The 24388-nt window shown below is 40.2% G+C and overlaps 3 protein-coding genes and 1 pseudogene across 3 annotated transcripts; 2 read left to right on the top strand and 2 right to left on the bottom strand.

Moving 5' to 3' along the window:
• Nucleotides 1–521: 521 nt before the first annotated feature.
• abtb1 (ankyrin repeat and BTB (POZ) domain containing 1) lies at nucleotides 522–8826 on the bottom strand. The gene is made up of 12 exons (XM_085344435.1): nucleotides 8617–8826; nucleotides 7248–7310; nucleotides 7101–7156; nucleotides 6818–6962; nucleotides 6552–6711; nucleotides 6409–6454; nucleotides 5740–5856; nucleotides 3911–4023; nucleotides 3741–3839; nucleotides 3459–3626; nucleotides 1927–2127; nucleotides 522–1542 (listed from the first exon to the last, which is right to left on the bottom strand). The coding sequence occupies exons 1-12, from the start codon at nucleotides 8670–8672 to the stop codon at nucleotides 1336–1338; spliced, it is 1431 nt and encodes a 476-aa protein (XP_085200561.1). The 5' UTR covers nucleotides 8673–8826; the 3' UTR covers nucleotides 522–1335.
• A 3142-nt stretch (nucleotides 8827–11968) lies between these two features.
• LOC146611078 (deoxyribonuclease gamma-like) lies at nucleotides 11969–13442 on the bottom strand (annotated as a pseudogene).
• A 1666-nt stretch (nucleotides 13443–15108) lies between these two features.
• On the top strand, nucleotides 15109–18863 carry LOC146611077 (keratin, type II cytoskeletal 8-like). The gene is made up of 10 exons (XM_085345306.1): nucleotides 15109–15354; nucleotides 15566–15777; nucleotides 15923–15983; nucleotides 16081–16176; nucleotides 16291–16455; nucleotides 16649–16774; nucleotides 17404–17624; nucleotides 18448–18494; nucleotides 18603–18674; nucleotides 18772–18863. The coding sequence occupies exons 1-10, from the start codon at nucleotides 15109–15111 to the stop codon at nucleotides 18861–18863; spliced, it is 1338 nt and encodes a 445-aa protein (XP_085201432.1).
• Nucleotides 18864–20638: 1775 nt separating this feature from the next.
• LOC146611076 (NACHT, LRR and PYD domains-containing protein 12) lies at nucleotides 20639–24305 on the top strand. The gene is made up of 9 exons (XM_085345099.1): nucleotides 20639–20700; nucleotides 20811–22404; nucleotides 22496–22657; nucleotides 22734–22907; nucleotides 23007–23180; nucleotides 23297–23470; nucleotides 23576–23749; nucleotides 23830–23997; nucleotides 24093–24305. Exons 2-9 carry the CDS (start codon nucleotides 20822–20824, stop codon nucleotides 24160–24162), a joined length of 2679 nt encoding a protein of 892 aa, XP_085201225.1. The 5' UTR covers nucleotides 20639–20700; nucleotides 20811–20821; the 3' UTR covers nucleotides 24163–24305.
• The last annotated feature ends 83 nt before the right edge of the window (nucleotides 24306–24388 follow it).

Genomic DNA, 24388 nt, shown 5'->3' with positions numbered 1-24388 from the left:
TTGCATGTCCTCGCCCTGTCCGCATTGGTTCTATCAGTGAGCTGCAGCATCCTCCCAGAGTCCAAAGGCATCCATGGTGATAGGTTAACTGGTCATTCTAAACTGAATGTGAGTGTGAATGGTTAGCCCTGCTGTAAGCTGGTGGCCTGCTATAGCTGTGCCCCGCCTTCCATCCTTTCACAGCTGGGATAGGCTCCAGCTCTCCACCACGACCCCGTACTGGATAAATGGAAGAAAACGGATGGGTGGGAATATTATTGATGACACTCGAATGTTCTCTGTATTAGCTTAAAACTGTGTGATTTATTCGGTGCTGAGTGGAGCTGGCAGGAATGGCACTGGATAAAATTTAGAAGCAGATGAAAGGTCAGAGAACTCAAATTTAGTGGTTGCTGCTCACCTACTAAACAACAAATTTAATTTGAAATCCATCCTGTTGGTTATTGATAATCTCCAGACCACAAAAAAGGGAAAAAAATCACAATGTGTTGAAGAAACTGAAGAAAACACTACTCTTGCGTGCAATATTGTTTTATTGGTAAAATTCAGAGCAGTTATTTTCTGGTACACACACTAGGCGACAGATTTCTCATTTTAGGTTAAAATAAAGTGCATTACTGTGTTAGAAGGGGTAAGTATTCATGCTGGAGAAATGTCACTGTTCAAACAGCGAGGCAAACTACAGCAGCGTAATACAACTAAATATGTTAATATTTAGGTGCGTCTGCACATTAAATATGGCATAAAGCAATATTTTACGTTACACCAAACAAAGGGATCAGAAGAAGATTCAATTATCTTCTGGATAAAGCGAACATAAACTTTTTTTTGCCAATATTTCTTGAGTGTGAAAGTATCAATTTAACCAGCTGCCTTTTTTAAAACGTAAAAATTATATTTAATGAAGTTCAGTAAACTTGTTTATCATTTTTTTAAACATTCAAATTCTTGCACACGACTTCCATCTAAATTAAACACACATGTTCGCAGTGCAAAGACATTTTGTAGTCTGTTGTAAATATATTACACATGATCTCTTCAGAACCCATTTTGCAAAATATGTTTTGTCACAGTTGGTATGTCTCTCAAAGAAACGTTAAACAGCCACAACGAACAGCTCTCTGTACATCTGCACCAAACATAACCAGCTCTTTTCAAATATATATTCTATGCAATATGCTGAAAATAAAATAAAAACTGCAAACATACAAATGCATGTGTTTTTTTTTCACTTTTGTTTTACTAGACGTGCTTGTTACCTCCTTGCAAAGTATCCACCATTAAAAAAAAAGCCCTCAACTTTCACTGAAGCTGCATCACAAACCTGCAGACCTCTCAGCAGTCAATATTAATCCTCGCCAGCAGCTCCTCCAAGGCTTCCAGTTTCTGGTTAGCCTCCTCGATTGCACTGTACGTCTGCACGTTGCTGGCGATGTGGTAGCGGATGTCGTCCACCAAGGGGACCGAGTCCGTCTCTTGGCGCTTCTCTAAAGACGCGGCGTCCTCCTTGACCATCTCGGCAAACTCTGCTTGCTCCACCAGCTGTGATGGGACGAATGCAAGAGGTAGACAGTTGTGAATTCTTCCTAATGGAGAACTCGGGGGATGCTGACACACTTTTAAGGAAAAATAAGCTCTGTAGTTCTGAAACAGCAACAAAAATATTATAAAATGGTCTCAGAGATCAAAACATCATTAATGATTGGCATTTGGGCATTTTCGACTGGTTGTTAACACAAACATCTAATTAGCCAATCAAACTCCAACAACTCAATGCATTTAGGTACCTATAATCTGGGAAATAATTATTTGATCCCCAGCTGAATTTGTAAGTTTGACTAGAATATAATATGAGCATGAACAATAGTACAGATACAATGAAGAACTACGACCCACTGACAATGGGACACCATCACTGCCACGCACCCGCTCGATGATCTTGGCCATGAACTCTGTGCACTGATCTTCTAGCCGAGAGAGACGGAAGAGCTTGGCCGTCTTCCACATGTGCAGAACGTTTTCCTCGCATATCGTCTTAGCCAGCGTCTTTCCACACAGGCGCTTAAGCCCCGGCAGCAGATACATGTCAGCCACACACAGCACATCAAACACGTTTTCCGTCATTAGCTGGACATGCAGAGAAACCAGCAGGGAGAATATTATTATCACGAGAATTCAAAACAGCAATCCTCCCTCTGGATGCCTTGTACATATAAATCAATATCTTTAGTGACACTTATTTAAGTGTCAAAACTTACGATTAAGGTACAGGGGAGGTTGTCAAACGAGTTAAGAAATTTCAAGATGACAGTGTGAGATCACTGGTGAGCATTTTTTCAGAATTTGTCTGCTTCTGAGACAAAATGTGCCGTCACTTGTGGATTTTAATGCTCTAATTCCAAATATGACAATTAAAATAGCTAATTAGTGCCCAGTTCCGTGTCTCCTATTTTAATCATAAATTCTAAGCTTATAGCAGCTTTATGTAATAATAAAAAAACTGGCCCAGATGTGTGGAAATGAGCTGTTGTGACACAGAGAAAGTCTAACTAATCAACCCAGATCTCTTTTGCCTAGGATATTACAACATGTAAATATATCTGCTTTATTACTTGGCTGCATGTCTGTTTATGGATGCCTCCACAAAAAAACCACAGTGAATTATTTAACAACGGAGGGCACCAGCAGAGGAAATGCAAATGCTGTATGCATTTCACTGATACAAGTTCTGTGAATTACGTGTCTTTCAACAGCATACTGGAAGAAAATGTGAAAAATGCTACTAATAGGACTTTTTTACATTAGAGATCTTCTTTTAGCTGCTCCCTCTAGGGGTCACCACAGAAGATGATCTGCCTCTATTTCACACCAACCTTCATCTACCTCCTCCACGGTCTTCATCTTTGTCTCCTGATTGGCAGCTCTATTGTCAACATCCTTTTTTGCCCACGAGGCAATTATGATTTTATGAATTGTAGTTCACATCAGGCCAAATTAATCAAAAATTTAATTTAAGAAGATGAAAGTAAAAATTAGGACCTACCCCTATTTTAACCAAAATTGTACTCATTTCTGGTTTCAATAAAGATTTTTTTTAGTTTTGGAGTCAAAAACTAGAGCCAACCAACAGTTTTACGCATCACATTCAGTTTCACCGACCCAAAAATCTGTCTAGTTTGACAATATTTATTTCATAAGCACTTTCGCCGTAAGCCTCTGTATCCACTATGGCTCTGATGTTGCCATATCAATACAGGAAAGCTTCTCTTACAATATGATGAGAAATCCTCACCAGGATCACAATTGTTCAGGTATTTAACAATTAAGCTTTGCTACACAGGTTTGTCTGTGTTTATAATCGATGTTTGTTTTCAAAGATCCTTTTTTTCCTAAATAAAAAAGTGCGGAATGATTTATTAGGGATGCAAACATCACAGAAAGAAAAAATGTGCACAAACCTCAGTGTCATCTGTGTAGATGTAATACATGATGTGGATAAAGATTTCATGTGAGATGTTGTGTAAAGTAATCACTGGGGTGCTGGGCTGAGACTGGAGCTGCTCTCCCTCACTGAAGTGGTCCTCCAGGAGGGCTTTAAAATAATCACTACGTCCACAGAAAAATGCCTGGAGAGAGACGCACAACTGCACTTCAGTCATTCACATTCATGTTTATGCTGCGGTGGTGTGGGAGTCTGCACTGTAACTGAGAAGACACTGTGAGGATTTTCTCATCCGTACCTTATGGCACAAGAAATCGTAACCATCGACTCTGAAGCAGATGTCGGGATAAGTAGGGAAGCGGTCGACTCTGTTAAAGGGAAGCTCACCAAATCCAACCTAAAGAGAATCAACAGGAATGAATGCGGTGTTCAGCTAAAATACTTATTTTACTGCCATGATGTCCTCACCCTTAATTCAGTGGGCAGGGCACAGTCTGCTAACTGAGCCATCTCATCCTGAAGTTGACAGCTGTGAGGCTCGAGGGTGAGAACTTTGACACAGATTCCCGGTTTATTGGACACTTTGATATGAGGACAGAAAGAAAACAAGACAAGATGGAAAACTCATCATTAGTGGGCGAAAAAAACAACAGCTCTAGGCTACGTCCACACTAGCCCGGATAGATTTGAAAATGGCGCTTTCGTCTGAAAACGCTCCGCATCCACACTATCATTATCAGTCGTTTTCACAGAGTTGCGCGTCCACATTGAAACGGCTGGAAACGCTTGCGTTCCAGTCCTGCGCATGCGTGAAACGCAAGAAGATTCGACCCTGCCTCATTTCTGTCTGCCGTTTATTTACTTTCCAGCTCTTTGAAACGTCCCAGCTAAATGTTGAGGAAAAGCACAGAGTTTTTTAAATGGACTAACGATGAGGTGGAGTTGTTGCTGCGAATAACACAAAGGTACAAATTTGCAAAAGCGAGTGAAGTAAAGAATCTGAAGAAAAGCTATCTGGAGCATGTACAAACTGATGTTAATGGTAAATGGCCTGTATTTGTATAGCACTTTCAGTCATCACATTCAGTCATCCACCCATTCACACACACATTCACACACTGGTGATGGCAAGCTACATTGTAGCCACAGCCGCCCTGGGGCGCACTGACAGAGGCGAGGCTGCCGGACACTGGCGCCACCGGGCCCTCTGACCACCACCAGTAGGCAACGGGTGAAGTGTCTTGCCCAAGGACACAACGACCGAGACTGTCCGAGCCGGGGCTCGAACCGGCAACCTTCCGATTACAAGACGAACTGCCAACTCTTGAGCCACGATCGCCCATAATCTTTAATAGGGCTGTCAAAATTGAGAGCAAACAAAACAACTGCTGTATAATACAATCTGCTATCTTAGTTTAATAGGTCACATGATTGCATCACATGACTAAAATGTGTCATCGTTTTCGAAAAGGCTTCGGGTTCGCTGTCCACAGTGCGATGCAAAAACGGCGTTTTCAAATGTATCCGCTTTGGAGAGCGTTTTCAAAATGCTGCGTTTTCCTTGACCGAAAACGCCGTCTCAATGTGGACAAAAGGCCCGAATGGAGAGAAAAAGATGCGTTTTCAAATGAAAACGTATTAGTGTGGACATGGTCCTAGATAAAAACATATGGGATTAAAAGGTGGTCTGGTATTTTGAGGCTAAGTGGAAAAACTGCATTACATCAGGAATATGCAATCTTGAGCCACTCCTTTTTTATATATTTTTCTAACGAAAGCAGAAATAGGTCCAGAGATTTATTGAAGCATGTGCAAACATGCAATGGAAATACAGTATTTAAGGCGAACAGAGCTGGAACGAGCTTAAAAGTCAACATTTAGTATGACTACCTTCAACAGCATGAAGTCTCTTAGGCAGCTTTCTTGTAATCTCTTTGTCTTCAGGAATAGTTCTCCAGGCTTCTTGAAAGACAAAGCTGTTCTTTGGATGCTTCTGCCTTTTGTTCAGTTCTCTGTCAAGATGATCCCACACTGCTTTAATAATGTTCTGGTCCGGGCTCTGGGAGAGCTCCACTGTGTTTTATCATCCAGGTATGCTTTTACTACGCTGGCAGAGTTTTTTGGGCTCATTGTCATGATCCCAAAAAAACTGAGAAAGACTTTAAGAAAGCCTGAAGAACTATTGCTTAAAACCTCTTTAAAAATTACAATAAAAGAGAAATGAGAGGTGTCTTAAGACTGGCTTAAAGTTGTACGTGCATTACTCAAGTAAATATAAATCAAGAGTTCTGCCTTACCAAATTCATACACTTGTTTGCATTTATTCTCCAGCTCTTCTATGAGATCTGCCATTTTGCACTGTTTAGCCAGTCGTCTACTGTCCTCCACAAGACTTATATCAATATCCATCCGTCCTGAAACAGAGATAAAGAAACAACATTTTCTTACTAAGATTTTTGCATGTTATAAAAATATTACATTAAATACAATCCAACTATCATCCAAGCATGCTTTCTACAACATTTCATTAAAGAGTAGCGTGTGCAATTTCTTCTTAAAGATCAAATTATTTTACCATTATTTATTTATATCCCAAAAGCAGATTCGATAACTCACCACTTCATGCATAATGCACCTTCTATGTGTATGGACGTGTGCAGGTATATGTATACAGATGTATGTACATGTGTGTGTGCGTGTACATGTCTATAATTATAGATATCTGTTACTTACATAGGAATAGTAGTGGTAGAATAGTTAAATTTATGTCCTGCATATTTCCACAACCATAGCCATAATCACATACTGTGTATGCTACCGTTGTATATAGTGTATTATCGTACTTATTTTATATTCGTTTGTATTTTATTTGTATCTTTTGCATTTTCCTTCTTTCCTTCCTGCCCAACAACACCGGTTTCTCCTGTACGATACATGGAAGATCAGCTGGTATATTTTTCACCCACCTGTGTAGAAATATTGTAGAATTGCTCCAAAGGCAGCAGGATTGATCTGAAATCAAAACAGCCTTTATCCATACAGTATAACTAAAAATTGTGAATTACACATGGTGATATAACAGGACACTAATGAAAACATATAGACTTACCAAAGGGTGCTTGAGGTTGATCAAGTTCTTCCCTTTCCATTTGGTCTCAAACATTTCCGTGAAGTACTCTGAGCGAGCACTGAGAACACATCGGTGTGCTAGAAACGTTTGTCCGTGAACCAGGAATTTGACGTCACTATACTGACCCTGCTCTAGCAACCTAAAGAAAAAACCCAGAAATGTCTGGATTAGACAAACGTACTATAACATCCTGTTATTGCTCTTATTTTCTTGTTTCTTTTCAACATAAAAATCATGACCCTTACATGTGCAGAAAGTAGTTGAAATCATCCCGCTGCATGGCGCGGATGCTTACACACTTGTAGTCTTTGAGCAGGCGTCGAACAGAGTCGCTCAGGGAGCCATACATGCATCTCTCGCCATCAAACGTGTTGGCTTCACACTTGGCACCTAAAAAAAAACAAATGAATAAATGAAATCAAAAATTTCAAAGCCTAGAATGATACAACAGAATATGTCAGAGCAGTTCTAAAGCACAGCACATCAATTTAATACTGTGTTATTTGATTATAACTGATTGTAACTTACCACTAGCCAACAGGTACTGGACCAGCTCCTCGTGACCACAGAGACAAGCATAATACCTGAAGCACACAAGTGTTTATATTAAAAGCAGTTATGATTATGATGCGGCGTTGATGGGAGAATTACATCAGCTGCCTATACTGTACTTACAATGGAGTGCTGTCCCATTTATCTTTTACATTGAGGTCAACATCTCTTTGTTCAACAAGGTATCTAGGCAAAGAGCAGAGAGGTTACAGTGATGCGCTTCGATAAACACAGACACGACTCACCATACAAAACGCCAGGATTTAAATAAAAATAAACAGATACATACGTCACACAGGATGAGGAGGGTATATACAAATGATTTTATTTTATAGAATTATTGAATTCTGTTTGATTAATTAATCCCCTTATTCATTCTAATCAATTTGAAAAAGCAGCTTCTCAGCATGAGATTGAACCGCTTTCATGACTATGACATCATTCTTTTACAAAATCATTTGCATTCATTTATTACAGTACTAATAAGTAAAACTTGGAGGCATGCAGTTCTGATGGCTTGGATAATTAGGCTGGCTCATATTTGACTCTGGCATACTTTGGTATACAGAGTATTTTATGTTCGACTTGATGATTGCATTGTTGCAAGAAGCCCAGGTCCTGTGGCTGCAAAACAAATCCAAATCATCACCCCTTTATCCCAGTGCTTGACAACTAGTATGAGGTGTTTGTTGTTTTTGATTTTCTGCTGTACATTATGGTTTAAATATGGTCATCTGTCTAAAGTACATGGCTCTAGAAGTCTTATTGATTGTGCAATGTTTGTTTCTGTAAGCACTACACAGTCTGAACCTATGATAAATTTGCTGGACATTCTGTTAACACACGTGAATGCTCCAGACCAGCAAACTGCTAAAACCTCTAAAATCTTCATAGAGCTCCTCACACTTGCTGGTGATCAAATTATCAAGTGCACTCAATTACTAGTGCCAGCCTGGTTGCTATTTGGCCTCTTAATTCCTATGGAAACATAGGACTGCAATGAATCCCATGAAAACTTTCTAGTACACATGACTGTACAGACACGCCCCCTTTATTGGACTCTGCAACAATTGGTTTATGTATACATTGTAACCACTGATGATTCCTTCGATCAGCTAAGCATAGTTTTGCTGTCCTGTCAAGCTCTTTCCTCGTAATTCTCGGGGTAACTCTGTCCTATAGCAGGAGACTAGATATCCGGTTGAGCATCCGACACTGATACCTAGTGCGATCATTACGTCTGGACACCGAGGAGCTGACCTACACAATTAGCTACAGTTACAAACTGGCTCATCGTGGCTCCTGTTAGCAACACTGCCTTCTGTGGTTAACTCGCGTTTATTTGCATAAAACCGAAGTTAAACTGCAAGACTGCATTGTAGAAAAAGCTAGCCCAATCTATGCTAGAACTCTCACCGGCAAACACAGTAAAGTAAAATAAGTTATCATCGAGCACACAAGCCATAATAAGCTCAGCAGAGCTGATGGTTACCTGACTCTACAAATGTCGCCCTTTCTGCAACTACTAAACAAATCGTACACATCCATAATCGCCGCGGTGTTTTCGGTCCTCTGTAATGCATTGAGACGGCCTGTCTACCGGACAGGTGAGTGATGGTTTGCTGTAGCTTCAGAGTTTTGCTCGGTGAACGCTGAGAAAGTTGTCACCGTTGTTTTTTGTTGACAAGCTGTGCGGGGTCCTCGGTGTTTTGGTCGAAGAGGTCCAGCAGTCACGTGACATCAGCGTACACTTCACAAACGTAAGGGAATAACTGCAAAAACGGCAGCTATATGCTATTCTTTATCCGCACTACTAAATCCTTTTTTTTTTTACTTGTGAGCCACATGAATAGAAATCTTTTAAAAGTTTTACAATGAGCTGATAATTCTAACCGCAGAGGCATAACTTGAACAAGTAGCAACCCGTGCTCAATATATAAAAGCTGAATTTCCGAGCTTACGCCGTTAACTTGAACGGTACACGTCATGCCGTCACGTCGTTCGTTTATGTGTGATTTGAACAAGTGGTAAAAATGCAATTAAATAGCGCCTTTCGCTCTTGTTAAAGTACATTCTTTTCATCGGATTAAGCAGCTGTCAGAAGATGTTTCATTCCGCTATTTGACCAAAGAACTACGAGACAAACCTTGCCCTATTTTCTTGCTCTTAACTAGGCCAAGCCAAGGCATACAAGGCCACAGTGCTGTGTCATGCAGTTCAGTAACAGACAGAGGCAATACGTGCATTACACCCATATTTACTTATTTTGTATTGTACTGTATGTCACAATATTTATTCAGAATCCTAAAAAGAAAAAAAAAGCTTAACTTGGTTAAGCTTGGTTATTTGGGAGGAGAAAAAACACAATAAACACACTTTAACAGAAAAGTGTGTGTGTGTGTGTGTGTGTGTGTGTGTGTGTGTGTGTGTGTGTGTGTGTGTGTGTGTGTGTGTGTGGTAGATTGATGGTTCTGAGTTACTTTCTCACTTCCTGTTTTCACTCTTAATAAAAGTAAGATGCAAATTACTGTAAAGTTGTTTACTTTTAACAACATTGGACAAATGCGCTTTGCAAAGCCTGATAAGAAAGCTGGCTAACTGTGCAAGTGAACAGACTCAACCCTATCTTTAAGACAGGAGAATCTGAAGGATTATAATCAAATATCCTGAAGATAAATATGAAAACTGCATTCAAAATTACTCTCTATGCAAATTGAATGGAAAGTCAGCAAATACAATCAGGTTATCTGTTTTAAGATTGTGTGCTGAGGCTTATCAAACAATAAAACTGTAAAATTGTTCATAGTCAGAAAAAAAATATCTAAGAATAAAGTTGCCTCTTTTCTTTCTAATCATCAGGGAAACACGAAGACATTACACGCTACTGCAAAACTTTAACGCTCCTACTGTTCACACACAGATTTCTGAGGGATTTTCCAGGAATGGCAATGCTTTTTCAGAGAATCAATTTCGGATCAGAAATCGCTGATTTCCTACTCGCTGATCTCTAATCTGGAACATAATCTGCTCTGGAGCAGGTTATGTTACTATGGCAATTTACAGAGATAACAAGTGAACCGCCTTCACACTAACCCACACAAACCCAGGGTTAACCCTGAGGTTACCTGGAAAAGACTAAATCCAGTTCTGTAATACAGTGTGTGGTCCGTGTAACCAGTTTGTTTTTGATCACAGATCAAAAGGTTGTTGAGATATTAACTCAACTCCAATTTGAATTTGCTGTGACAAAACTTAGAAACACTAAGACCCAGTTTATAGATCATGTGCACCAGTTTTGGTAAAGATTGTTGCTCAGACAGTTCAAATTAATTTCAAACATCACAGTTGGTCCAGCTATAGACCAGTCTGTAAATACAAGTTAAGCTTTATTAGGTAAAATAAACAAAAAACAAAAGCTCTATGACTCATAGCTGAACTCGGGCTTTGGACCAAAAGATTCTAAGTGTTAGTAAAATCAGTTCATTATTGCTGTTATTTATATACAATAAGAAAAGTGAAAATGTCCCAAAGCCCCATCCTTTTAAACTTGGATGTAAGATTTCATGACCTTTTATCACCCCAAATGTATAGAGTAGTTACAAAATCTTTAAAGCAGATGTATGTGAGAAACCACTGAATTCATGACACATTCGGTTCAAAAATGAAAACTGAATTCAAAAATGACACTCCCAAATTCCTTCATAGAGGCTACACTGCACTAAAACATCAAAAGAAGAATAACATCTAATCACAACAAATGAGAGGCGTAATTTTAAATTCCAACTGCAATTTGCAAATTACCTTTGGCCTGTATTGCACTGAGAATGTTTCGTCACACAGATATGACTGATTCTGATACATGCAACAATGCAAATATTGGGTCAGGCGAGTATATGTCACTATTCTTTATTATATCCACTCTTTTTCACAATGCTAAATGACATTTAAGGGTCAAAAACACCAAGAGAGCCAGTGATTCAGTTGTTTTCATTCTTCCTGCAAACATACCTTCTCTATTGAATAGAAGTGTTGACGGGAGGCAGGCAGGTGCACACGCCATGCCTTTTACGCAGCCATGCCTTTGTGATTCATGCAAAACGCAGTTTGCATGAAGGGAGTACGTTGGTAGTTTGCTCCAAAATCCCGGATTGCTTTTCAGTGTACTGGTAAAACTTTGAATTATTTTACACACCCTAAGTAGCGAACAGTCCAAAACACTTCCTGTTCTTTCATTAAGGAGCACTGTTTTAAGAGACTTCACAGTTTTCCTCATGTTTTATCAGCGTGCTGACCTCAGCAGTTTGGTGTATCAGCTTGTCAGCTTGCTTGTCACGTGCTTCATGATGTTGTGATGTGGACATTTCTGTGCTCTTTGTGCAGAGGAGGTTTTTTTTGTTTTCTGTTCTCATGCTGTCCCCCCATAGGAGCCCAGCATGAGTAGAGGTCTCTTTTTTCCCCCTCCTCGTCTTGCCCATTGTAGTGTACATTTCAGTGTTTTTCCATAATACTACCGGTCTCTGACCTGTCTCCCCATGTGATGTCTGTGTTGTGTATGTAAGGTCAGGGAGGGTCCCATTTTGCTGCAGGGGAACTTGCATGTGACAAATAAAGGCTTTCTTGACTCGACTTGACTCTTGAAATACAAGTTAAAATGCATTTGGAAATCACTGCTTTCTTCCTTTATGTGAATTTTCCATCTAGTTTTCTGAGCTGGGTTGTATCCCAGCTTTTTCCACATCTATCAGGAACAAGATAAAGTATATTAGTGTTTTGCTCTTTACCTGTCACAGCTCTCCTGAATCCTTGCTGGGTGTCAACAACTGCACATCTGTTGTTGCTCTTTTTCACCCAAAAGGGAATAGCAATTCCACCTCAACGGGGTAGTGATCGCTCACCCTAAGGGCACAAGGATTTGTGTATAAAATGAAAAATAGAAAAGAAAAATAGCCATTCAAGTGCATATCAAGAAGAGGGATAGATCAGATAGCTCACCATTTCTTCTGTCATTTGAAACTCTTTGTGAAAGTTATATGGTTTAGCTGAGTTTGGCACAATGGCTGCCAGCATATCTTCTCCATACACAACTATCCTGTGGAAGATGTGCATTCATTCAATTCATGAATTCACATAACAACATATGCAGTTGTGGTTAGACATTTACATACAGTCATCATGGGTATAAATGTTATGATAATTCTGGGCTTTCAATAATTTCTTTGAACTGTTCATTTTCCAGGGTGCAATGATTGTGCAGCATAAATCTTGGAGAAACTACCAGTTGTAGTTGATTGTGACCACTAAAGAAATAAATTCAAACGTATGCATCCAATTCTTCTTTCTTTTTTTTTAATCATTAAAGATGTATGCTGTATAATTATTCCATCCTGGAAAAAAACACTTCAAATAAATCAATAAAAGCCAAACATTACATTGACATTCATGCCCTCAACGAGGGCAAATAAACTTCTGACCACAATTGTATATCTTGCCACAAATCTTTCTAACAAACCTGTCATAAGCGTGATGATCACTTGTTTTTGCCCTGGTGTCCACGTTATCACCAATCAGCCAGTAAGAGTTCTTGTCACTGTGAATGTGGATCTCCTCCCTTTCCTTGGATGAGAGATACCAGCCATCTGCCCTGAAGTCTCCCAGGATCATTACATTCTAAAGGAAATTAAGAAAACAAAAACCAAAAACGCAGCTTTTCAGGCTAATACAACTTTAAATATCCCTAAAGAAAATATGAGGACACTGAGTGATAATTTACAGGTTGTGCAATAGATGAGATTCCTCTGACCTGATATCTCTGTCTCTATATATCTTTATCTATGTGTATCACAACTCAAAAAATGCATCGGGATCGGAACTATATCCCTCAGCACTGCAACAGAAACAGTTGACTTGACTCCAATAACATCCTCTGTAGTTACATACTGTAAGTTAAACATATTTCCCTGCTCACACAAGATACTAAACTTGATAAACCTGCTGCAGTCTGCTGTAATTAGCATGTCACGCTGCATCAGACTCATTCAACAAACAGATCCACGGTTAAAAATGACTCGTACATACTGCTGATGTCCCAGCAACTGACTAACATGTACACACACAGACCTAACTCCTTGTTCTGACTGAACCAGGTACCATAAGCTTCAGTAGGGGCAAAGATTGACCTGTGTTATGAGTTTTAAAGTAGAGAATATAGGGCTCTCTTTTAAATGCATCCACATCATCGACCTGGTCATCCTTATACTGATAGCAATCGATAAGGTCGACCACATCGTCCCTTCCAGCAACACTTTTCCCAACACTCATGAGTGAGTGACATTGACAACAAATTTCCAAAGAAGAAATGCATTACACATGTTTTGTGATGTGTTGACTCTGTACACGGCGTCCTCATTTAAAGAGTTCATATCAGCCATTTCATTCTTTGGTTTGCCTCGCTAACGCCAAGGAGAAATGTTTTACCTTAACCAGGCTTGTCAGGACCGCTGGATCTGAGACCTTAGTCTCAGATCCAGCATTGATCTGAGACTAATTAATGAATTGAATGAAGCAATTTCTGTCAAAGGAAGACCCGAAGGAAATATTCAGTGTCATGCAAAAAGCATTTTAAGTATACGCATGACGCTCACTCTGTTCTCTTGACTTTATTCAGCTCTGATGAAATGTTGAGCGGGTGGCACAGATTCAGTGTCATACAAACAAACCCTTATAAATCTGGTTATGTGAGAACATTTTTCCTTTGTACAGTAGTTGTTTGCTTAAAGGAAAGCGATGATTGGATAATTGGACGCGCAGGGAGAGAGGGAGGATTTGAAAAACAAACAAGAGAACAGACAGGTTTCCCTTTTTTTAGTACAACTGGTTTCTATTAACATTAGTGAAAACACATTTAATTTAAGTGTGGTAAATTTTTAAATCAAACTATTTTCCTCTTTTGTTCCATAGGATAATAATGTGTACTTTATTGATCCCAGTGGGGAAATTACATTTGACCCATTCACTCAGTGAAGCAGCGGGCAGCCACACCGGGGAGGAGTGTGTAGGGACGGTACCTTGCTCAGGGGTACCTCAGGGTAGCCATTCGGTGAATTCGAACCCCCGACCCTGCCCCATGGTTGATAATTTGTAATCATAACTGTCATAACTGTGTCAAATTTATCACAGCACAGAGGCAGCAGCAGTGGAGATCAATCAAAGATAGAAATAAAGAAATACTTTAGTCCATAATAACCAAGTAAGGAGCTTCCTGTTAATGAGTGGAGTGTGTGAGGTTATGAGGGCGTAGTTAGTTGGTAAGGTTTTCCTTGTACTTTTTTGACTTTACTCTCTTACAATCATATTTACTAGTTTAGTACCTCAAGAAGAAAAATAACAGTTTTCCAGAAAATTTGTGACTTTTTTTTATTAAACGTACTACTAGAGTTTCAGGACTTCAGAGTTTCTCTTTCAGTTAAGGGAGGTTTTACGAGGTCCACTGATGTGCATGTAGTTTCCAGTGTGTAATGCATATTATAATATTTGGGAACATTTCCAAAAGTAACATTGCCTACTGAAAGAATTTTCTGCATATACTGACTTAAATTTACATTAAAAACTTGTGGCTCTGCAGTTCATTATGTTAAATAAAATCTTTCTTTATTCATAACAGGGAATGTTTTATTTTTCTTGATGACTTCTTGATTTACTGAGTTTTCAGACTGTGTGAGTGCAGACTTTTAGTTTGTTACGGAACTCACCTGAAGCTGTGGAGCAGGAATAGTTTCCTGTTGCATCTTTAAAGTGAGGGGTAGGTGGGAGAGCACGAGGTATGTGTCAAACTGGTTTACCCACATTCAATCACTTCACTATCACAACACGCCCAGTTCTGCCTTATAAAGCAGCCAAAAAGATAAAACGTGCACAACAGAGCTATACCACCACTTCTACCAGCTGAGCTCCCCATCCTTTCCAGCAGTGCAAACTCAACAGCACCATGAGTCTGAGGAGCAAGCGGAAGAGCCTGCTGAACTCACCTTCAGGGCGATTCAGCAGTAGTTCCATGGGATCCAACTCCATCCGCCAAATCAGCACCGCTACCGATATCAAACCAGTAACAATCGACAGGAGCCTGCTTGCCCCACTAAACTTAGAAGTTGATCCCACCGTCCAAACTATACGCACCATGGAGAAAAATCAGCTGAAGACTCTTAACAACAAGTTTGCATCCTACATCGAAAAGGTAAGAGGAAATTTTACTGTCACATTTAAAATCTTTTTATTATAAACCATTAAAGTGTCCTTGGGTGACTTGAAAGGCACTCATAAATAAAATGTATTATTATTATTATTATTATTATTATTCCAAGTTAACTCGGTGGCATTTGAAGCTTCTTTTAAAACCTAAAGTGGGACTGTGTTGGAATTTGTTCGTATCCCTTCTCGTGTGTCAGGTCAGACAGCTGGAGCAGCAGAACAAAGTGCTGGAAACCAAGTGGAAGCTCCTGAATCAGCAAAGCGCCCCCTCCTCTGATGATGCGGAGTCCATTATTAAGACGTTCATTTCCAACCTGGAAAAACAGCTGGAGCTTTGCAGACACGATAAAGTGAGGCTTGAAAATGAGTGCACAGCCATGGTCGAGACTGTGGAAGACTACAAGACTAAGTAAGGTATCCTGGTGGAAGAAATCAAACCACTGCAGGAGCTCAGCTTTGATATATGATAATAAAGTGGACAGTGATAAGAACTCTGTGTGTGTGTGTGGGGGGGGGTCTGTCTGTGTGTAATTTGATATTTGTGGGTGTTTCAGGTATGAGGAAGAGATCAACTGCAGGGCCACTTCAGAGAATGATTTTGTACTGCTCAAAAAGGTGCAGTATGCAATGACACTAATACTTTTATTTGTGAGTAATAAAAAAAAAAATAGCAGTGAAAAGAAAAGTTGTTTATTTATTCTGTTGCTTCCAGGATGTGGATGAAGAAATTATGAGAAAGGTGGATTTGGAAAGCCAGTTGACAGCTATTCAGGATGAAATCTTGTTCCTCAAAGAAGTGTATCAGATGGTAAACAAGCTTACATTAAAAACCTTTTCAGAATTTAAATCAGTGAATTAAATTAGGTGTCATATTCTGGATTTTTTCCTCTTAACTTTCGCTGTATGTGTTGTTTTAAATAAGGAGCTGTATGACATGCAGCAGCGTGTGAAGGACACCTCTGTGGTGGTGCAGATGGACAACTCCCGCAACCTGAACATGGACCACATTATAGCTGATGTTAAGGCTCAGTATGAAGAAATTGCTGCTTACAGCCGTGAAGAAGTTGAAAAGTGGTACAAGAGCAAGGTGAAGGTCTAAGATGAATTCTTGCTCATTACTGTTGATGTAATAAACCAACTAGGAAAATGGGCATAGAGACATGAAAAGGGCTCAGAAGTTACCGCTCATAAATCTACTACAACGTCAAAACGGCATTTGTTAACCCAATAATTACTGTGTTTATATCCTTGTCTCGCTGTTTGATATTTTTCCACACCAGTTTGATCAGATGAAAGTGCAGGTCCAGCAACATAACAGCGAGCTGCAAAACACTAAGGCCGAAATAGCTGAGCTTAAGCGAATGATTCTTCGTCGGCAGACTGAGATTGATGTTATGAAGGAACAGGTGAGTGAAGGGCTTTAAGACTACCTCATAGTCTGTTTGATCTTAAACTGGATTTTAACAAGTATCAAGAGGAACAACAGGTTTAGCTCCTGTTCTCATAAAAAGAAAGGAAACTGAAAACAAATCAAAGGAAACATTTTTTCATCTTGAACTGACAGCTAATTGCATACATTTAGTTATTGTTAGCTGCTCTGAAAAAGCAGTTTGGTTTTCCTGTTACCATAACCCACACAAAAACCCCCAATTTTTACAAAATCGGGGCGACCGTGGCTCAGGGGGTTGGGAAGCGCATCTGTAACCAGAAGGTTACCGGTTCGATCCCCGGGCTCTCTGTCCTGGTCGTTGTGTCCTTGGGCAAGACACTTTACCCTCCCACCTACTGGTGTTGGCCAGAGGGGCCGATGGCGCGATATGGCAGCCTCGCTTCTGTCAGTCTGCCCCAGGGCAGCTGTAGCTACAACTGTAGCTGCCTCCACCAGTGTGTGAATGTGAGAGTGATTGAATAGTGGCATTGTAAAGTGCTTTGGGTGCCTTGAAAAGCGCTATATAAATCCAATCCATTATTATTATTAAAATCATCAGGAATCACTGTGAAGCTCAGATTTAAATAAAGCTTTTCTCTTTGTCAGTATTCCCACAATGAGGTAAGCATATCTGATATGGAAGAGCGAGGGGAAGAGGCTGTAATAGATGCAAAAAGCCGCATTAAGGACCTTGAGGCGGCTCTGAGGCAGGACAAGCATAACATGGCCAAGCAGCTCAGAGACTACCAAGACCTCATGAATGTCAAGCTGACCCTGGATATCGAGATCTCCACCTACAGGAAACTCCTGGAGGGAGAGGAAGAAAGGTAAGCCAGCAGAACTTAGGAGGTTGCTGGCAACAATGTGTTAAGGAAGAAAATGGATGGATGGATGGATGGATGGATGGATGGATGGATGACCATTGATGTAAGGTTTCAGCTTGGAAACTGTCTACAGTGATTCAGAAAATGATTAAAACATATTAATCATTACTGATATTTTTGGTTGTATGAGCTACTGTACGTGCATACCATCTGTCATCCGACAGTTTAGATGGAAATTGGGTGTGGTATAGAAAAACAAAAAAACACCACCTTGAGCAAAAGCCTCAGTCAGAAACAAGAAGTTATTTGTTTGGTTTGGTTGTTTTTAATAGTTTCACAACCACATATTTGTCTCACTATTCAAATAGTTCACCTCGGTGTGTTGCATTAAACAATAAAGAACTGAGCCCAGGGGTGGAATGCAAACACCCACAGGTATTTGACAACTGGTGGTAACTGCAGTCGTAGAGCAGAGCGGCCTTTCAGGTGCAAGTTTGAAAGACAAATCTACATCCAATCTGCAAAGCCCAATCCACATCCAGAACCAGAACCAGACTTTGACAAGTAACACATAGATGAGATTTATGGTTTATTGGAAGTCTGTCTTCCAGTTTTATGGCAGGAAAAAAACAAAATGGTAAAACAATTACTTTGGGTAATTTGGTTTATCACTTGTCTTTCTTTGCTGGATCTTAAACATGAGACAGGTTTATTGCACAGCTCCCTCTAGAGCCACAAAGGGCTTTGCAACCTTCACTTGAACAACCGTGTGAATAACTTTACCAGTACATGCCCTATAATGTATTTCCTGCTTTCACCCTGACAGACTTGGTAAAGACTCTGTTATCAGCATCCAAACAGTGCCCAACAAAAGTAAGTACAGTACTGTATTTTACAAATAAAGATGAGATCATCTTAATGGCCTTCATCTCGGGGATCAGAGTGACACCCTCTTCTCTCTTTTTTCTGTCTTCTTTTCAGCAGCTGTTGCCAGTAACGACTGTGTTGATGGCACTGAAAGAGTGTTCAGTGTCCAAACAGTGCCCAACCGAAGTAAGTACAGCACTGTATTTTACAAATAAAGATGAGATCATAACAATAGCCTTCATCTCAGAGATCTAAGCGACGCCCTTTTCCGACTTCTCCACAGCTGTGCCCGTTACCATGCAGAGACAAAGGTCAGGTCCTGTTCTCATCAAGACAGTGGAGACCATGGACACGACATACACCGAAGGCAAATAAAACGCAGCAGTGCTCTGAACTGACCGATTGCTACTTAAAACTACCCTTAAATTAATCTGTTTTCAAACTGCTGTAACCTCACTGTATCAAAAGGCCATGTGTATCTGTGTCTCTGTTTTTCGTTTCCTTGTGATTCTGTCACATTAAATTACAAATTGTACTCAGCAACTGTAAGACGTTTGTTAGTTTGCTCTATAGATGTTCCTAATAACTATTAAAAACTATTCTTTTTATTGTTAGATCTTGCTGCACAGCTGTTGTTCTGATGTGTCTCTTATAAAGCATAAGGAGAAAATAGCTTCAAAGCGTTTACATTTTTTTTAATATGCACTAGATGGACCCAAAGATATTGGGTCACAACTTTAAATCTCTAAACTGAGGTGTTTTCAGTGTCATTGCCACAGGTATAGTCCAAGTCGTTTTAAGGAGCTCACTTCAGCTGTGTTACTGTAACAGGATGACACTGTTGCAACAGGTCGGTTTGTTAAAGTTTGTACCTATTACGCAATCAACTGAAAGAGCTTATTGCAAAGGGGAAGTCTAATTTCAACACAGTTTTTTTTTTAACTACAGCTCAGTGCAGCTGGTGCATTTCACATAAGTCTCAGACCGCTTTGAGTGGACTCGAGTGCCACAAGCTGGATGGACTGTGTTTGAGTAGCCAGCTAAAAATACAGTGCAGGGAAAAAAGAATTTGGGCCCTTTAGTTTTGTTTGGGGTTTTTTGTTTTTTGTTGCACTTTTATGCTTCACATCATGTATTAAGAGAGAAAGCTATCCAAACCTACCTGCCTCTAAAAATGAAGCAAACTTGAACTTCAGGACCTTGATGGCTAATTGGAAATTTGAATTCTGCTCTCTATCAGAAAATCCTGGAGTTGACTGTCCACCCATCAGTTAATGCACTGAAGCTCAAGCACACACACCCATACACACCAGTGTAATTCTAACACCCATAATACTATATTGTATATTTATATATTTTTTTCCAAACATATGTAGGTTTTGTTTTGATATGTGAATTTGAAAAGCATGCTAACAAAAATAAAGAGGGGAAAACCTTTGTTTTTTAAAAGTAAACATACATTAGCTATTAAGCAGCACAAAATACATACGGTAAACTAAAAAACACAAGTAGGTAAATGTTTTGAAGAGTTGGCGAAGCTCTGCCATCTGTAAGACACAGATGCATTTTGAAATCCCACAGCGCTCTTCCTACTTTCAGCTAACCGCTATTTAACTGCGATCATGGCAGCCCTCCTGTTATTTTGCGTTATTTTTTATACTGGGTATTACGGTAAGAGAACCCGAGATATGATTTCAAAATAAAAGCAATCTTCCGGTGAATGTGATTCCAAAGAAAGTAATAAAAGTTCTTAACTTGACACTGATTTACACCGTGAGGGTGTACGGTTCATAAAGAGAAATTAGTATTTGGAAACATCGAGTTTACTTGTTACGGCTTTACAAGTCTTTAGAAATCTTCATTTTTAAATGTTTGTATAATTAAGAATTAATATAGTAGTAAATTTGTTATATTTAAAAATGTATTTATTTAAAATTATTGTTAAAATGTATTTATTTTGAAATCGCGTCTCAGTTTCTCTTACCGTAATGTCTCGTATATACAACCCAAAACAACGTAAGAGGACTGGCTTGAGGGATTAGTTAGGGTGTGACTTCTTCTTTCCTTTTTTTTTTCTACCAGTATACCACAGAAGAGCCACTGCGCTCGTGTGTTTTGGTTTGTTTTCCAAAAGCACCGTATCCAAGGCAACTATTTCTAGTTGTGTTTATTGTACTTTTCTGTAAACACGTGAGCTGAGTTGTCACAGCTGGTAAGTAGTTTAACACACTGGAAATTATTAGTGGACACGGATGATATGTTGCCTGTTCTTGCACGCTTTAACCAAATTGTTTAATTCTGTCTTCTGGTTTATACATACAGAGATTAACGCAATGGACAAAGACTCCGTGCTAATTCATATCCTGAAGTCAAAGGGCACTCCTACGCTCCTTGGTGGAGACCTGCCTTTCAGAGTCATAAACGACAATAAGTACATATCCCCACTCTCTGCAGAAGGCGAAGTGAGAGAGGAAAACTTGCCCACCGTGGATCAAGCCATCCACACAGCCCTGAGTGGTGAGAATAAAACTGTTATCCTGATAGGCTCAGAAGGATCAGGTAAAACCACTACTGTGGAGAAGCTCGTTGTGGACTGGGCAAAGGGTGTACATCTACAGAACTTTGAATATGTCTTCCATTTCCGTTTCAAGGACTTAAATGCTTGTGAAGATGCACTCTCTTTAGAAACCTTAATCCAACGCTGTCACCACTATTTCCCTCCTCAGTCCATGCATCTGGTTCTGCAGAAGCCCGAGGATGTGCTGGTTGTTTTTGATGGTCTGAATGAGTGTAAGTACAGCCTGGACCCCTCTGTGCTCACCCTCTGCTCTCACCCGACCCAGGCAGTTTCAGTGGACTGTTTAGTGGCCAGTCTGCTTCACAGATCTCTGCTGAAAGGAGCTGCAGTTGTGTTGGCCACCAGGCCAACGGCGAATCTGAAGTTTCTTAGCGGTTCTCAGGTGAAAGTGTTAGGGTTTCTGAAGCCCCAAAGAAAAGCTTTCGGAAACTGCTTCTTTACAGATGCTGCTGCTGCCAACAAAGCACTTATGCACATGGAGAGGTCTCTGGGCTTTTATGATTTCTGTACATCTCCAAGATTTTGTTGGACAGTTTGCTCTGTTTACAAGCCTCTTATTGATTCTGGAGGAAAACTTCCCGAGACTTTATCTCAGCTGTTTGTAGATATCCTGGTTGGCTTGATCCAGACGCTCTCGCTGAGTCAAGCAGAGGGCACAGAGCTGGTGTTGGCCCTCGGCAGGATGGCTTCTCATTGCTCTGTTGAGCAGCATTTGAGCTGCACCAAAGCGCAAATGTATTCCTTTGGCTTTCAACAGTTTCTCACCTCAGTTGATACTTTCCTGCGAATAGATGGTGAAATGGAGTCTGATACATGTGTGCTCTCGTTCCACTCGCAGCTGATCCAGGAGTTCATCCTGGCATTGTCTTTCTTTTTGGGCAAGATGACGTATACGAGTGCTGAGAAGATGCTGAAGAAGCACGAAGATGGTACAAAGTTTCTAGATGTTTTCCTTTCAGGGCTTTCTGAACCAACTCAGCGCAGACCACTGGAGAACTTCCTGGGAGAGTTCAACCCTGATCGGGTCAAAGATTTCAAGCAGTGGTTTAAAAGCAGCTCAGAGGATACACTGCAGGGATATAATGCAGACGAGCACTATAGATGCTTCCGCCTGCTTCATCAAGCTCAAAATGAGAGCTTGGTTAAGGAGATCATCAACTCCTCAGCACGAATAGGCCTCAGCTATGGCAGCCTGACCCTTCAAGACTGTGTACCTTGGAGTTATGTGGTTACATGCCTTGGTGGGACGAAGTCGTTGAATCTGTACAATACAAAGAATCTAACAGAAGAGATGGCAGAAGTCCTGGCTCCAGCTATGAGTCTATCACTCAAGATAGTGTAAGACAGGTTTAGATAAAATTGACATCATTTGATTCATATGTTCAAAGTGCATTGATTGTTGCTTTAAACTGTGCTGTCCACCCGCCAGCTTGCAAAGAAGCTTTTTGAGTACTGGGGCTGTTCCTCATCTCGCTTCAGCTCTCAACAGAGGAATTACCACGGAGCTGGATCTCTCTTACTCCCGCCTTGGTGACGAAAAGTTCAAAATCCTCTGCACTGGACTCAGAGACTGCAAGATACAAGAATTATGGTAAGAATTGCCCTTTTTTTTTAAGCAATCTTTGTTTTTAAAATTGGAAGAATGATTTACCTGCTTTGGGTTTTAGTCTTCAAAGTTGCAATCTGACAGAGGAAAGCTGTGAAGACCTGGTTTCTGTGCTGACCTCAGGCACCTCTCAGCTATGCTTGTTAGTAATGTCATTCAATAAGATTGAGGACCAGGGATTTGCAAAACTGTGCGACGCACTGCATAGCCCTCACTGCAAACTTCAAGAACTCAAGTATGTACTTCAATAGTGTAGTTTTCATTAAAACTTTTGTATCCTGTCTGCTTTTATTTAAATCACTGACATACACACATAATTATTGTTTATTGAAAGGCTTGACAGATGTGATCTGACTGAAGCGTCCATGAAGGTTTTTTCTGCAGCTTTGCGTTCTGGACAATCAGAGCTGAAAAAAGTGATACTGGCACGAAACACGATGGATGACAGCGGAGTGGAGGCTTTGTGCGTATCCCTGCAACATCCACTCTGTAAACTACAGAGCCTCAAGTAAGACTGTTTAAATAAAACTGCATCTGTAGATTTAAAAAAAAAAAAAAAGTAAAATATAAGAACACAAAAATCACACCACTACATATTTTTCTGCCTTTTAACTTTTCTTTTAGTCTCTATACGTGCCAGCTGACAGGCGCATGCTGCTCTCATCTGAAGGAGGCCTTAATGTCGGAGTACTGTACTCTATCAGAGCTGGAGCTGTCAGTGAATGAGTTAGGCCAGGAGGGGGCGCTGTTGCTCTGCCAAGCCCTGAGACGGCCTGGTTGCCCTTTAGAAAAACTTGGGTAGACTCATTTGTATTAACTTTTTAGTGACAGAGCAACACCTTTCTCAAATATTTAGTGAATTTCAGATAACAGCATTATTGTGTGCTTTGCCCCACCCTACAGTTTGACACGATGTGAGTTAACTCGACCAGTCTTTGAGGAACTGGGCTCAGTGCTGAAAAGTGGGACTTCTCAACTGAAGTCCCTGAGCGTGGGTTTAAATAAAGTAGGAGACCAAGGGGTTAAACATCTCTGGGATGCTGTTGCACACCCAAGCTGCCTGTTGGAAGAGCTGGAGTGAGTTGAAAAAAATGATGTGATCATAATCACCACATTATAGTCCACTACATTTAAATGTTGGTCTGTTTGTTTTGTAGTGTTGAAATGACCCAGCTGACCAATGCCTGCGTTGAAGACTTGTGCACTGCAATAAGAGCCAGTAAGACACTGAAGAAGCTGGAAATGAGAAACAACTCACTGACCGATGCTTCCATCCCAGCACTTGTCCAAGTCATGCAGGACAGCCACGGGATGCAGGAGATGAAGTAAGCGCGATTCACTTTAGTTAATAACGCTTAAGCCAGAGTGTGCACACGAAAGAAAATTAAGTGTCTAACCACTGCTGTTGTTTCTCTTTCAGCCTGAAGTACAATGATTTCAGCGAAGACCTTTTTGAGATGTTGGAGAAGTGCACGAAAATAATATACTGAAGAAGCTTGACTCAGATTGCTTAAAAATTACTTTAAGTTTTGTTTTCTAAGTATTATTGTTGATTATTATAAATGTTACTCATGGAGATTTTTGCTTGCTACAGCAGTGAGGACAGGAAGGTTGTAACGCGTACGCATGTTTATACGATGAATCCCAACAGTTCCAAAATGTTCCTACCATTTACTCTTCCAATAAAATATATTTAAATTATTATGGTTATGCTTT

Source organism: Diplotaxodon limnothrissa, linkage group LG20 (genome assembly GCF_057381915.1).
Source record: "Diplotaxodon limnothrissa isolate DT_005_m linkage group LG20, D_limnothrissa_male_GT1.1, whole genome shotgun sequence".
NCBI classification, from domain to species: domain Eukaryota; kingdom Metazoa; phylum Chordata; class Actinopteri; order Cichliformes; family Cichlidae; genus Diplotaxodon; species Diplotaxodon limnothrissa.
Note: the sequence above shows the minus strand (reverse complement) of the source record. Positions and strands in the feature narration are given on the sequence as shown.

What these genes read in the sequence shown, in the direction of transcription:
- abtb1 (XM_085344435.1), bottom strand. Translation starts at nt 8,672, where the DNA reads ATGGATGTGTACGATTTGTTTAGTAGTTGCAGAAAGGGCGACATTTGT. An exon ending in CCAGTACCTGTTGGCTAGTG is followed by an intron (nt 6,963 to 7,100) that starts GTAAGTTACAAT and finishes GTTTTTTTTTAG; the next exon opens with GTGCCAAGTGTGAAGCCAAC. An exon ending in TGGCCAAGATCATCGAGCGG is followed by an intron (nt 1,543 to 1,926) that starts GTGCGTGGCAGT and finishes GTCCCATCACAG; the next exon opens with CTGGTGGAGCAAGCAGAGTT.
- LOC146611077 (XM_085345306.1), top strand. Translation starts at nt 15,109, where the DNA reads ATGAGTCTGAGGAGCAAGCGGAAGAGCCTGCTGAACTCACCTTCAGGG. An exon ending in CCAAACAGTGCCCAACAAAA is followed by an intron (nt 18,495 to 18,602) that starts GTAAGTACAGTA and finishes TCTTCTTTTCAG; the next exon opens with CAGCTGTTGCCAGTAACGAC. An exon ending in CCAAACAGTGCCCAACCGAA is followed by an intron (nt 18,675 to 18,771) that starts GTAAGTACAGCA and finishes ACTTCTCCACAG; the next exon opens with CTGTGCCCGTTACCATGCAG.
- LOC146611076 (XM_085345099.1), top strand. Translation starts at nt 20,822, where the DNA reads ATGGACAAAGACTCCGTGCTAATTCATATCCTGAAGTCAAAGGGCACT. An exon ending in TGCAAACTTCAAGAACTCAA is followed by an intron (nt 22,908 to 23,006) that starts GTATGTACTTCA and finishes GTTTATTGAAAG; the next exon opens with GCTTGACAGATGTGATCTGA. An exon ending in TGCCTGTTGGAAGAGCTGGA is followed by an intron (nt 23,750 to 23,829) that starts GTGAGTTGAAAA and finishes TTTGTTTTGTAG; the next exon opens with TGTTGAAATGACCCAGCTGA.